The sequence below is a fragment of the Ischnura elegans genome, chromosome 1, assembly GCF_921293095.1.
Source record: "Ischnura elegans chromosome 1, ioIscEleg1.1, whole genome shotgun sequence".
Classification (NCBI taxonomy): Eukaryota; Metazoa; Arthropoda; class Insecta; order Odonata; family Coenagrionidae; genus Ischnura; species Ischnura elegans.
This window is the reverse complement of record NC_060246.1, coordinates 84823225-84838963: the sequence shown is the minus strand read 5'-3', so window position 1 is coordinate 84838963 and position 15739 is coordinate 84823225. Positions and strand designations below refer to the sequence as shown.

At 39.9% G+C, this 15739-nt stretch overlaps 1 protein-coding gene across 1 annotated transcript in view; it reads right to left on the bottom strand.

Annotated features, from left to right (window-relative positions):
- The window catches only part of LOC124165104 (sonic hedgehog protein), a 187302-nt gene extending 173644 nt beyond the window's left edge, over positions 1-13658 (bottom strand). Inside the window, exon 1 of the mRNA XM_046542396.1 lies at positions 12750-13658. Coding sequence (XP_046398352.1) covers positions 12750-13088 — 339 coding nt within the window. The 5' untranslated portion in view covers positions 13089-13658. The remainder of the gene's footprint in view (positions 1-12749) is intronic.
- Positions 13659-15739: the final 2081 nt, after the last annotated feature.

Sequence of the window (15739 nt, the reverse complement as noted above, 5' to 3'; positions counted from 1 at the left end):
ATATCTGAAAGCAAATAGACGTCTTCGAGAGTAAATATGAGGAGCACCGTATAGATTTATCTTGAAGGCGTTTGGTGGAAGAAAAATGTCCTCTTTGATCCATTCTGAGAACACTCTAAGAACTGAAAAGTGGAGTGTAAGTTCACCCGTCAAAAAAGTCATTAAGGTATTCAATCAGAATGGATTGGCTGCGGCGAACTGGATTTCTTTCATCGCCCTCCACGTGGAAGTGTGACGTGAGATTGGGCGAATGGAATTGATGGGCCATGAAGAAACACGTGTAGCATTGAGTTTTCTCTCAAGGATTTCTTCCTAAGTCAGTAACTAATACCGAGAAATTATCTGTGCGTCGTGGAGGATGCATTTGGTATTCTGATTTTACATTTCCTGGTACTGACATAAGAATGCAAATATTTGTACATATTTTGCTTTGGCAATATCTTGTCATTTTAATACAGATGTTCACAGTTTTTGCGAATCGAATATGCCCAGGATGATATAAACAATATACCCTCCTAGATATTTCTAGATGACTGGGATTAAAACGATGAACACTTATTCCAGTAAAGAAAAATTACATGAATATAAATTAAAGGAAAACAGTTTACATAGTTTCACAAAACGGGAGTTTCCGTGAGCCTTGCTGCATGAAATTATGTTCATCACGCCGGTGCATAGAATATATGTGCACCTTGATATACTCATTGGTGATACTCTCTCAACTGAAGAAAAATAAAAAAAAATTCAAACCCAAATTAACCAAACCCCACTTTCATGATACATTTGATAGCCATTTTATGCTACATTATTTTTTCATAACCATCTAACCATATTTTGCATATAACTGTCGGTCAGCGTAATTAAATTGAGGATCTCCAATCCCTGGTTTATCTAGAAATTTTATTTAATGGGAGTTTTCATCACTTTAACTCCAGTCATCTAGAAATACTTAGGAGGAGATATTGTTCATACATCCTGGACATATTCCATTTACAACTGTGAACGTCAGTTTTAAAACGGCAAGATAACTTTGGGTCCCTTTCATTGGGAAAAGGGTTTTGATTGAAAGAGATTAGTTATGTTGCTTTTGAGTTTTGTCAGTGAAGATACCCGTATAGGTCCGCTGCTTTTCTTCGCCCCGACTTTTTCCATTTATTTCATGCATAAGCCGGTTTTACCTACAATTCGCAAGTACGAGTGGTGACAGTGGCGGATACAGATGGGGGGCGCGCGCCCCCCCCCCCCCCCCCCATGCGGGTCCGACTGTATTGCCGAACATTGCAAAACCACAATTGTAACTTTTTTATATCATAAGATGGCATTGTATTTTACATGTTTATAATCACTTTAAATAAAATTTTCATATACTTTGCCTGTGACTTGATCATCTTTTATTACGATAAAAGTAAAGATAACTCATGATATGTTGCGCCCCCCCCCCCCCCTTGAGTTTTTTCTGTATCCGCCACTGAGTGGTGAGCTTATCGGATACATGAAATCGCCTCCAAAACTCAATGTGCATATACATTTATCGATAGTTTTTCATCATTTCTTAACGACTCAAAATAAACCCCAAGATTTTTTCCATAACGTTTATTTTTATTGATCATGTGACCCAAATAAGCAAGAAATTTACTTTCTCTTTCCTTTTCCGTCATACAACTTTTCAGCATCAGTTGGATCTGGATGTTTCAGTGGTCGCAACCTCTGATGATTGCAATCGCTGTCGCTCGCCATCCTTGGAGTTGGTGCTGTGTTTGTCCGAATAGCCATAGATAAAATCTCACCACCTATCACATGAAAATATTTTAAACTGGTGCACGAGACAAGAATTCGAAACCACTTCCTTATGGGTCAACGGCAGACTCTAATCGCGCCAGTGAATTTATTCTAATCTAGATCCTTCAAAACTTGTTATCCTTCTTTTAATCATCTATAAAATGTTTACCGTATAAATTGTTTTTCAGTTCTTTTAAACCCATTATTTGGTCAGACGAAGCGGGAAAAGCAGCGATACTCTGAGAATATGGGACGTGACTTCCAAAATCAGCCGAATAGAACTTTCTCCTTCAAGAATACTGAGTATAACCACCAAGTGGATGTGCGCCGATTTCTCATCTATATTTCCGTGCACATGTAACTTATACTATAGAAACTCTATGTCCGAATCGTTTCCTCTTAGATAAACCAAATATAGGTCATGCGGCTTTTGTTATAGAGTGCAGAGTTTACGTATATAGTAGCAAAAGTAGCAAACCACCAGTGTTAGATATTTAGTAATAGGAAGTGTTTCGAAAATATCCCAATTTATTACAAATTTTTTTAGCACTTCATTGTTTTCATGTAACCATTGAAGCTACGACAACATGAAAATGGACGCAAAACTTTGTGCCCTTAGAAGCAAGAATTTCAAATGATGTTGTGGTTTATTTTCTTTTTCAGAAGGGAAAAATAACAGGTATAAAATAGAGCGAGTAGGTAGTAAAGATGTATTGCATGTAATTTGATAATCTATTTTTTCTTTAAATGTAATTTATATCGTTACGGAATTTGATTGACTCTATTACCCCATAACATGGTAGACATCGCGTGCGTACACCTGTTTTAAAATACGGTTTGTGATATATTGCGTTATTGTGGTTGATGAATGGTAAGTTTCTCACTTAGTGTATGATCACCATTCTCATATAAATACTGGCAATCTCACATCGGGGAAAGAATGGGTTTTTAAGTTTCTTTTCAAATATTCCCCAACAGTCACACTATGTCATAGTCCAGATATTCTTTCCGAGCCTGCCAGTACGATGAAGCATTACCGCCGTTCACGGCTTGCTGCCTTTGCATGCTAAATAAGCTACAAATCAAAATCATTGCGTATGAGGAGTCAAGGCGCAATAAATTTTTCCCCGTCATTTCTGTACCCGTGTGACTGCAGTTGGACCTTGCTTGGGATTATGAAGAAATGCACCTCATAACTTTTTTAGCACTAGCTCAATCTCTTTTATTTCGTTGCGTCGGTGTTTCTGTGGGGCGTTTTCTCCTTTCTACAGGAAAGCAAGCAATCACAAAGATAACAATTAATGTGATTCCGTGAATAGATTTTTACTCAAAAAAAATTATTTTTATGCCTTAACGCTTCCTGATAATTGTAATCTCACAGCTTAAACTACGAACTATACGAGTTTCTAGGAGGCAATTCGTGTTTTAAACTTTTAAGGAATCTTATGGAGCCGTTAAAAATCTCCGAGAAATGAGGAGAGTCGTATTAAGTCATTGTTCTCATTGTGTCATCCCATCTATGTCTTTCTTTGTAACAGTGTCGTGCTTCTAAGATAAACTTCCTGTTGCGTTGGTTGAGACACAGGGACATCACAGCTCCCGCCACATGCAAACAATGGGACATAAATCAATATTTCCGTCTCCATAACGCTTTGAAAATCTCTGTGAAATTTTAGCTCGCCGGTGATGAGCAACGCCTTGTGATTACTCAACAGTCCATAGTCATGAATTTCTCCGGTGATTACACGACTAATACGACGAGGATAAAACCGTGCGACGAGGTGGTGCACATGTTAGATAGCGTAAAGTGCAGGTCGTAGACGTTATAACGTGTGGAGGGAATGTGGCTATTATGAACACGTATCTGATGTGTCCCAGCTCTTCCTTATTCCAAGGTTACTTCATCTCCAGAAGTACCACGGAATCGTTATCTTCTATTAGTATAAATACGTTTCAATATAATAATGGCCTGGATTTTCTCATTCATTCGTAGTTAGATAATATGGGAATACGGAAATTTTAAGTAACACATTGCGTATATATAAATTATGACCTAAGCTGTATATTGGCCCAATTTAAAATGAAATTCACCAGCACTACGAATTGAATGCATTGATGCATAGTCATTATTTTCGCCTTGAATAAGGAAGAATGCTTAAATCAATGGTGCATGACAAGAAGTTAGGTGTTTGATTACAATCTCTCCAAATGATTCCCTTGGCGGTGTTCTTCCTCGAATATCTTGAGCGAAAGCGTAGCTGCATTTTACATGGTGCGACGATTTTGCCTACATTCGTATCTTTTCATTTTCAAAGGGCAAAGTAAATAACTGGTTTCAAAAATCAATGACAGTATGGCATTACTCTGGAAATCAAATTAATGTAAATTGATGCATCAAAAATTCAGTGTATTCCATTGGTATAATCTCCTTTGAAATTACACATGCCAAAGTTATGCATATTTCCAGAGGGATGGGTTATCTGCAAACTACATATGTCAAATTCTATCCGGCGTCCATCGGCGTCAGTGTGTGTCTGGTGAAAAACTATGTCTCCAACCACTGTGATGAGCGCAGTTGCCTTCAGGTCAGAAGAACTGATCTAAAGGAGACTGCAGACGTACCTGAGATCGCTGTCGACTAGAAACACCCTCACGTGGAGGGATGCCAGAAATTTCGCCTTCATAAACGCGACACTAGCCTAATAAAACCATTATTTGCAGCAAATTACTCGCCGAATAACAAATACTCAATCTCTGCATTTCTCCAGGGTTTTCTTCCGCGTCAGGTCGTCAGGTTGGTTGGTTGGACGCGGAAGAAAACCCTGGAGAAATGCAGAGATCAGACCATCGCCGCGGAAACCTACGCTCTAACAACAAATACTCAATGCCTAAATCTTCCTTTCTACACCGTGGTGAGAATTAACCTCGTGGGCTATGGACCTTACCCTGACTTGCAGTCATCCTGGTTGGTATCACTGTTCGTGGTTTCCAATGCAAAGGTTCCTATCAGCATTATGATTCACAGCGCTCGGTAACATGGCTGTGGCCGCCAGTGAAAACGATTTGCACTGTTCCGCTTAAGAGGTCTCTCGAAGAGTCAAGTCAGTCACCTTGCAATCCGATAACAGAGCTGGCGTTTAAACGCTCGCGAGACAGCATGCGGATTGAGAACACATGTTTACATAACTTTGCTTGAATAACCTCCAGAGATTCACGATGTGTGCCTCCGTTCATTGGTTTATATCAAAACTGCCGCGTGATTTACGCTGCTGTTTACCCGTCGCGTTCAGGCCTGGCGGAGCTAACGGGACTGTCAAGGGATGGCATCACAGCTGTGAGAAACTGAAGGTTGCGAGGCGTATTTCCGATGTATCGATTCTGGTTGCCCGATTCACATCAGTTGAAGTGATGTCAAAAACTCTCAAGGAGTCCTGCGAGGACTATCATTCGATCGAGAAAAGCACATTTGAAGTCGGCCATCGCCATGTTTAGTGGAATGTACTGCATTCATCAGAGTTTCCAAACCAAAGGCAATTCAAGTTTTCCTCATACACTCAGGTATGTTCGTTCCTAACCCTAGCGCATCATATGGTATGCTTCTACCTTTCCACTGCATCTTCAAAACTTCATGAGAAAAAAAATGAATTGGAACCTTACGCCTCCGGTTATTTATGCACATTTAAACGGATTGTATGTAGGCATTTAAGGTTAGTTATTCATTTGTTTGCGGCAAAACTTTGCCAAAGGCTTTCTAGAGAGTAATACCTAGGCTGTTTAAGCTCATATCGTTGCAATAAATCCATGGAATATTTAAAAATATTTATGCCATTATTGTGCTATAAATAAAAATCACACAATCTTTATTGGAGGATCCACAATTTATAGATAGTCACCGTTGATTTACTACCGGTATCATAAACTTAAGCTCTCAATAAGATGGGATATTACTCCTCGACCAGTGAATTCTGGATAAAATACACGTAAAAAAATAAGCCAGGAGGCCATAAATATATATGTAAACTCTACGAAATAAATTTTCTTCCTAATTGAAAAATGCACACTAATATACAAGTTTCCTGTGTAGCAAAAATGGAAAATGAAACTTATTGTACCTTGACGGATGTTCTCTTGGCATAAATAAGGACCTTTGCACCTTACTCACTTAACATTTGCATTATATGTATACCTACGTATTTATATAATTGATAAAAAATTATGAATTTCATGAGTACAATAATATATAAAATAATGAAAACCCACAAATACAAATCCATTTTGATGTACGGCAGTAAACCTGTGTAAATTTTACTCAATTTCTCAAAGTCTGTTCTTAAATTACATGTATATAAATTCTCTTGATTTCAAATCACTTTTCACTAATATACCACAGATGTTTTCAATGACATAGTTAACAGCAAATGGGATTACATTAAAGAACATACAAACCTAAGTAAGAAATATTTCATACCTATGTTTAATATTTGTGTCACTCTAGGTTACCTACAATTTGGCGAGAATTTTTATCCAAGTTATCATTTGTGTGCCATCAGGTTCCCCAACAGCGCCAATTTTAGCAGATTTTTTGATGGAAAAATTACTTGAAGGTACTTCGCTTTTTCCTATCAAACTATCTTTTTTGTATAAAAATGTTGAGGATTTATCACTAGCAATCCCCTAAGATTTCCCACACAAAAATACTAAAATGCTTTAACGATTTCTACCGTACAATACAGTTAATTATCGGACATAAAATTGATTCCAAGCTTCCTATTTTGGACGTATCGTCCATTAGATATCTAGATGGTAGCATAACCGTATACTGGTGGGAAAAAACCTTGGAAATCAGACAAATATTTAAATTTTAGGTACCGTCATTCATTACGTTAAAATTAAATACTGGCTTAGCATTAAAGCACACAGCTTAACCTTTGAGACCTCATTTAGAAAGAAATAAATCTCAAAATCCTAGCGAAATAGCTTTTTATACATAATTTCCCAAAATTTTGGTTAACTCCCTTCATTTTCATGGCCAATTAATACAATTCCATCGCTTACAGATCCTAAACATACAAATAGAAATAATACTTCAGGTAATTCCTCTGCCGCCCATCGTTCATTTTCAAATGCAAATTAAAAATGCAGATCGATTTTTAAAAAAATTAAAAATTGTCTAAAAAGTACTAATGCTCCACAAAAAAACCATTTTTATGGAATAACTTATATTATTTAAATATACCAAAATTTAAAAAAATACCGAAATTAGAGATCGTGAAATAAATTTAGTTATTTTAATATTATTGTCCTGACACATTGGATGGTGTTCAACTATTAAAATACATTTTGTTCTACTATTCATGACGTTGGTTAAATGTTTTATTTTTCAATTAGTCTAATAATTACCTAATAAATTCATGTTCATTATTCATGTATTTGTGTACCTGTTGCTATGCTGTTTACAAATCACAAAATCTTTATAAATTACAACATTTATCGATTATACATTCTTCATAAATCACGAAAGCTTCGTTTTTATTTATTTTTAATTCTCATAAAAATTTTAAGGTTTGCTATTAGCGTCACCGTCTTAACAAATGCTGCTGTAAACAAAATAAGAAAAAAATTAATGCTATTACTCGAAAATATTACTTTTAACAACACTTGATCACTTGTTAATGTTTCTTTAAAGTTTTGTGTTTTTATATTAGTCGTGATGATGATAGATACATTTATTGAAACGTTGCGAAGAACTGAACACATTATTCAATGACCAGAGTGCAATGAGAGTGACTTCTTGTGCTCTATTGTAAAATTAATTAATCGCATACTCGAAGTCATTCATCGGATCTTAAAGCCGTGGATTCATTTCGTGATTACCGAATATAAAACTCCGCCTTCCATGGAAAATTCTGATTACAATCATTCCTGCGAGCAAAAACATACTCCCTAAATACAACCTCAGCGTTGATGATGCTTGCAAGTATTTCTCATTGGTCATCATTCGGAGATCCGACAGGAAGACAATTATAATTTCGATGACAGATTATCCTTTATTCACCGGTGCGATAGATGCGTGGCTCGCGAACGAAGCCACAGCTATCTCCTAGTATGATAGGGAAGAAGCAGGCGTGAGTGACATCCTGTAGTCTATTGAAAAAATTAATTAACCGCGTACATCAAGAAATTCATTAGATTTCAAAGCCGAAGATTTCTCTCGTGATTACCCAGATGAAACTCTGCTGACCATGAAAAATTTTGATTACATTCTCTCCAGCGAGGAAAAACAGACTCCCTAAATGCAATCTCAGCGTTGACGATGCTTGTAAGTAAACTCAATGGTAATCGTTCGCAGCACCAACAGGAAGACAATTATAATTAACGGGGTATGACGCCAAGGTGTACAACTGATTTTTTTCCAAAAAATGTTAGAAAACAATAGAATAAACACAGCTGCAGAAATTAATAACATAAATACAGGTGCATAACTTAATAGAATAAATATACGAAAACTTGATTGCCGAGAGATACGAGTGAGTCCCTAGTCTGTGCTGACATCACGTGGAAAATCAAATGGACTACTAAATATCTATTTGATTTCGTTTATTTTCTTTAGCTAACTTAGCTCTGTTTAAAAAATTCACTTGTGCTCACCACCCGTGGCTTTTCACTCCTTCAATTATAATTTCGATGAGAGGTTATCCTTTGTTCACCGAAGCGATAGATGCTTGGCTCGCGAACGAACCCACAGTTATCTCTCTCCTCGGGCGATAGGAGGGGAAAACACTCGGTCAGCAAACGGCGCGGACCGGGGCCATCGGCGGCGATGAGCCACGGCGAGAGAATCCGCTTGTGTTCGTCCGCCCGCCCGCTTTTGTGTTTACGTGTTCTCTTCCCCCGTCCATCGACTGCTGATGCTATTGTGTTATCTTTTGGCGCGTACGAAGCGAGAGTTCTGTTCGGCGGGGAATCGGCTCCCCTTATCAGGCCGTGCCGTCGTCAACGGCACCCGACCGCTGGTCCGCCGACGTGAATGGTATCCAGCGACCGGGAGTCGGGCGGGGTCACCGCTGAACTTTTCGGACCCCGCATTTCGGCGATCCGACTTCGCGGTTCGAGACAAAAAAGAACGGACGGTGTCGATGAGTTTTCGGTGTCTTTTGTCTCTCGCCCGCAAACTCGCTGGCCCTGCGTTGAATGGGGAGGCTGGAAAAATGAAATAGATAAAGCCTTTGTGACTAGCGCGCACGTTGTTGCGGATAACCCAAACCTGTCAGTTATGACGGCGCGTAGCTTTGGTGATAGTAGCATATTAACCCTCACTCGGTTTCGATTAGCCTTTTGTATTTTCATATTCCCCGTTAATATGTCCTGATTTAGCGAAATTTGATTTTTAGAAGCATAAATACCTTACTAGTATTTATAAAGGTAATAGAATTATATACAGGAAAATATGTATTTATATAAGTGCAAAATTATATATCTAATTTAAAGAGAAAAAAGTTTTTTCCGCTAATTTTCCCCAAATTTACCAGTTCATGCCAAATATGCCCTATTACTTAACTGCTGTAATTCATGACATTGGAATGATTAAGAATTAAAAAAAAGAATATTCAGACTGAGAATTTTGTTGAATGATGATGACTTAGCTAGTTAAATATTTTTTACCGAGCTGATTAACATTTCGGAATCAAGTTATTTCATCCTCTTTTTGTTACTCCACGCCAATGCTGTAATTGGGTGGTGATAAAATATTTCGCTGGAGAATGAAGGATTACAAAGCCTCTGAATACTGTCTATAAAAATGCGGCCTCAAGCCGAAAATAGTTTTTTGTTGGTCGTAATACTGTCACTGGAATATACATAGAAGTATGAAATTATGTTTAAAAACGGTAGACTCAGATATTGATTGACTTGGACTTTTTGAGTCAGCTGAGGTAATTTCGCGCTCTACCATTACCTGTTTGTTTGAACATGTTTGCTCTCATTATCATACTTGAGTAGAGGACGTAGGTGTGTGGAGCATATTCGGCCGTGGTGTTCGGGGCATTTCCCCGGCGAGATGAAGAGGCGTGGACAAGAAGACGCGAGTTGACGCGAGAGGACTTTGCAGCAGATCGGGTTTCCCAATGTAACCGATATCGAGCTTGGCCCCGCACGAGAGGGAAGTGATAACCGGGCGTGGTAAGAACACGTGAGATGAACGACTACCGGTATTTGTTGTCCTTATCTAAGGTGTTTATTTTCGTCAACGTTACCCCGTCCTCAGATCGGTTTGCCCATCATTGCGGTTCAAAATCGAGTTTTACACGTTCTAATATAAGACAGCCGTCAGCTTTGTCAAAAAAGACGACAAGCAGCAGCTACTTAAGTTTAGAGAATGTCCAAGAGTAGACAATACTAAATAGTTTTCTACGGCTTTATGGGGGAGAAGGTGATGATAAACCTAGATATCCGCTATGAAATAACACAATCTGAAAAATACTTTTTGGAACTTTGTTATGCGAATAAATTATAAAAATGGTGCAATTCAAAATAATGTTTTAATGATGGATACATCAGTTTGTTCTACGACCAGTCAGTTAGTTATTAAATTATCGAGATAGGGTATTCAATGGAAGCCTTTGAGAGACTTTTTCAGATCTTTTAATATACTGTAAATATTCCATCTAAGAATTTTTTAGATAGAGTTATGAATGCAACTCCTAAACATTTTTGTAATATCGATCCCAATCGTCACATTTCGGTATTTTACTCGACATGAAGTCACTTGAGGTCTATCTTGGGCGACGCAAAAATAAAATTTAAAAAAGTGTACTTCGAAACTATATTTTTTCCATTCCAAATATCTCATCGCATGAAACCTAGTCTCTGCATGAGGAGCGAGCATCCCACTTCTATTAATCTTACATTAATGAAACAGCTGTCATCAATTTACATATCAATTTGCATATTTTTTCTCATCTTGGATCGTGATTCATATCTCTCATTCCATATCTAATGTATTGTTGACGTATCAATTTGAGAGAATCAGTAATATACATGTTTTATTGCGATCAATTTCACATTCACGCAGCGGAAAAATTATGGAAAGAAGAGGCGGAGTTACCAAAAATTATACCTCTCAGTGGATGTTGTTATCTTTTCATTCGCTCCATCATTGTTAAGTTTTCCAAATTGTTGAGAGCATAGACCTTCCTTGAAAGGGATATTCTACCGTAGGCATTGAGTCTGCGGCAAGTTCATCGTGTGCCAAGATTATTAACACCTCCTCATAGTGTTGATAATGGATTTTATTCCTCTGCAACTGATTTACGATGTCCATAAAAGAGGCTATGGGAAACCAAAGAATCAACGTGAGATCGAATAATGACATAGATTTACAACCGCAATATGCCACAACATGTAACGGCTTGCCTCATGCCTTCGTCTCAGATAAGCGAACTAAATCGTCGCAGACACATCAAAAATCTGCATTTATAGTTTATTTTTAGACTGATCATTCAATTATACAATTTGGCTCATTATTTGGAGAACCTTTGCTTATTTTTTAAATGTCCCACTCTCTTCAAGTGTCTAGAGCACAAATTGAAAACATTTAACCTGGTTCAAAAAATTCGCTACATATCTTAAAGGTTTTGGTTGCTAAACGGATTATTTTTGGTAAAATTTCCTACTAAGAGAGAGGACGCATTTGCACAAATGACTTTGTATGTCGGCAAATAAGAGAACCTTCCTAGTTTCTCGCAATTACCTCATGCAGGGAGATGTCGAATAATATTTACTCTATGTTTATTTAAGATGCAATAAAGAAGCTCAGGTTTCATAAATATGCACTGACGTGGTTTCACTCTTCATGTGCTCTGGCACTAATCATTTAGATAAGAAATTTAACAAGGCCATTCCCTTCACCGGCATGAGTTAGACGACGGGCAGTAATGAAATGCTCAAAGGAGGCGAAGAGAAATATTCATGAAAGTCTTGTTTCATTACTTTATTACACGATGTCTAAACGCTGTGGCAGTTTATGTACACAAGTCAATGATCGTTCTGTCATAATTGACATAATAGACCGCAGTATCTCGACTGTATCTCAATCGTTCTTCCGTATTTAAACGTAAACGGATAATTCTGTTTGCAAGAATTGAGTGAATGTAGTATACTGCTTAAACTGTTTTCGTTGAAAGAGAAGCCATGTGCACATAACCGTAATTCATAATTTTCCATATTAGCCTCATCATTAGCAATTCTAGAGTATTCTCATCGACGAATCAACTCAGTCAAATGTTGCATGGAAAATTTATCATGAAATTCTAGTAAAGGGGGTTTCTTCTTGTAGATAGTAGGACCTAAATTACATTTGGGATGTCCAGAAAAAATTTATCCCTACCTTGAATGTAGGATGCTTAAACTTTAGTGTATTCGTCGTTGTGAGAACAAACGCTATTAAGCAGAATTAAGACACCTAGGAAGACTTCCGTTTCGAACACCTAAGCTTGTCAATACTTGTGGCTATATCATATGTCACCTAAGGAAATGAACATGCTCTGAAATTATTATATATAGGGCGCCGTCTTTGTCCTGGGTACTGCCCCACACAAGTAGACCAACCCACAGGCTATTCCGAGGCCATTACCTAAAATATGACCTCAGGTTGTTTGAACGTATTCGCCAATGTGAGAACTACTTCTATAAAGCAAAATCAAGACGCCTAAGAATTTGTATGATAAGACTCCTGGTTCAAACACTTCAGCTTACTATTACTTGCTGCCATATCATAGATCACCAAGAAAATAAACATGCCCTGAAATTATGATGTACAAATGCCGTCTTGGTCCTGGGTGAGTATTACCTAACCTACTAAAACCAAACCTAAGCTATTTTCTAAAATATCACGTCGAGGAGAAACACTGAATGGGTGAATTTTAAGGTGACAGTTCACTAGTATGATGTAAATGAGAGAACCAATGTCTTACCTGTGTCATGAGCCTGTCTTCTCCGGTGCCCTCCTCGTCCTTGAACACAATGTCCGCGTTGTAGTTGGGTTCCAGGTCCCGGAACCTCGAGTCGGAGCGCGCGATCTTGCCCTCGGCGAGACCGCTGGCCCCGAGGGTGTGCTCGGACACGTTGGGGACATGCTGCTTGAACACGAGGGGCGTGAGTTTCCTGGGCCGGGGCCTCTTGCCGGCGCCCCTGCCGGGCCCGCACGCGTCCGCCGAGGCCGCGAGGACCAGGAGCAGGAGCGCGAGGGCGGCCAGGGGCGGCGGCGGGCGGGGCCCTTGGCGACCCCCGCGCCCCCACGGCCCCGCTCTCATCGCCGCCCGCCCCGAGCCTCCGCACCCCAACTCAGCATCCCCGAGGGGCAGCCCGGGCCGGCCGCCCCCGATGGACTCGCCTGTTGGACACGACACTGGGAGGGAGAGGACGGCGGGGCCGGCGGCGCTCGAGATGGGGAGGAGTACGCCACGGGTGGAACGTGAAGAACTGCACCGCACTATAAGCACAACACGGTAGTTTGGGGAGGGACGTATACCTTCACCTTTAAAAGGGGGACTGCCGATGGATGCAGAACGCAGCACTTACTAACCAACTCGGAAGTTTCGACCAACTTCTTCGGTCCGGCACTGTTTTCTTTTCCTTCCCTGGTAGAGCCGACCGTCCTCGCCGGGCACGGTCGAGAAGTGTGGGTCGGGGATATTTTTTGTATTATACCTCCGGGGAACACGTTTTAAGGGCACGGAAGGTGCGGACAGACTCGTCGCGGGTGACTTTAGGGTCCCTCTCGCCGGGGTTTTGGGTAGGATGTCGGGGTCCCGAAAGGTCGCTGTGTCGCACACACGGGTGTTTCGCTGGTGGCGGTCGTTGGAACAAGTGGTGTCGGTGAGGCGAGGGACTTCTCAGCGGCTGCGGTCGCGTTCCCGGGGGGGAGGGAGGAGTAGAGAAGGGCTCTACACCGCCCCTCCCTGCCCCTCCTCCGGCGCGCTACCCTCCCCTCCGCCGGGGGCAGGTGAGAGAGGAAGGTGGCGGGAGGGTGTCCCTCCGCGCTCCTCGCCGTCCTCCCATTGGCTGGGCCTCGCCCCGCCCCCCTTCCGCCCCTTACCTGTGCCCCCCTCCCTCTCTCACTCACCTTTGGCTCTCTCTCCCTCTTCCTCCTCCCACGACTCTCCCTCCACCCCCCATCCCTCCGAAATAAAGGCCGAGGCCTACTCTTCTTCCCCTCCTTGTCCCACCCAGCTCTTCCTTCATCCTTCATCCTCCTCCGAACATGGAAGGATGTGGAGGAATGATAGGTGCACTTTTGGAACCATTGGGAGCTAGATGCTCGTCCTCACGTGGACCATTATTTTTCTGCTCATACTTTTATTTATTCATCCCCGTAACCATGGGAAACAGCATCATTTGCCTTTTACATCGGGGTTTTACCCAAGCAATTAATCGAAACCATGTCCAGATAGAGGCAGACTATCCAGGTGGGACTAGAACCCGCGACCTCTTGTATGGCAGGCAAGGACTCAACCCCGCCGCTTATAAAGACATTGGCGTATTCAGGAATTGGGGTGAGGGGTTGTATTGATTAATTCCACCTAAGCGTAATTTTGTTTTTAAGTTAGGTAAAACTATTTTTTTACATGTACATGTAAACTTTCGTTGAAGGCTAGAATACTTCCATATCGTATGCAATTGGCCTATAGAGTAGTCAGTAAATGGCTTAAGAAATAAACAGTTTTGAAAGATTAATATCGTCATCGCTCTCTACAGAGAAGTGATTACCGTAAGCTGCTATAATGAGCGTATTGTTAGCATTAATATTTTCGATATTCCCTTATAGTATTGATGGTGAATTTCGATGGTAATTGCTCACGATTAACTCAGCTTTGATAGCTGTGGAAAGCTATATATTTTCTGCTGAACACGGAGAGGGTATTTTAAAAAATAGGAGAATGTAAAACTGAAACTTGTTCCGTAACCTGAATGTTAACTAAATTAATGCGTACCTATGTTCTAATGGTGATAGTTAATTAAAAATGTGAAATATACTAGTTCGGTTGGCTAACTGAAATATTTAGGCGAGGTAATGGAAGTGGTAAACATTCATAAATATTCATACCTAATCTCCTTTTATGGTGTGATAGAAATTAACTCGTTTTTGCATTAGTTTTCTAGCCGTTATTGAATTACTGAGGCATTGATGGGTTTGATCGGACGCATTTATTGCTACTTAATATGTCAGATTTTGTGGTGAAACGCTAGCCATCGCCAAGCCTAGTTGATGGCTTTAATAATTCAATTCGTGCCCCATACAATGTGTTATTTTATTATAATTTTAGAAAAGGCGATATTCAAAATATTTTATCATTCAAACGTAGGAGAACACTTTAACGAACGGCTTGAGGAAATAACCTTGCAGAAATATTTTTTTCATAAAATGGAATTTCCTCTGTTTACCCCTAATCTGGGATGTTTTTCTATTAAGGAATAAAAAAATTATAGAGCTAGAAATGTTTATGGATGACTTATATTACAGATTAGCAATAGTAAATTATCATCACTATTGAGGGCACCTGCAAGGATTAAGTTACAGCAGGACCTCCCATAGATACAAAGTTGTCTTGAATAGGCACGCGTTTTGTAGACCCTGCTAATAAGCTGTGTAAATGTTATTGGTTACTTCTATGCCAACTAATATCTTTTTGTTTTGCTGAATTTAGATATTTTTTAAATTATTTTAAACGTGCTTGCAACACAGAAGCCAAGGATATTTTTCGTGGAGGATTGGGGGTAGAGGGAGAGAAAAATATTTTTGGGGGTTCATTTTCAGGGGTTACAACTGATACTACCCTATCTTTTAAACATTTGGGGGGTTGGATCCCGTGGCCGTTCACCCCAGTAGCTGCGGCCTTGACTGCTTGCTTCTGGCATCTGCATATTCCCACTTGGGTATGGAATGAATGACTTACACAAATCC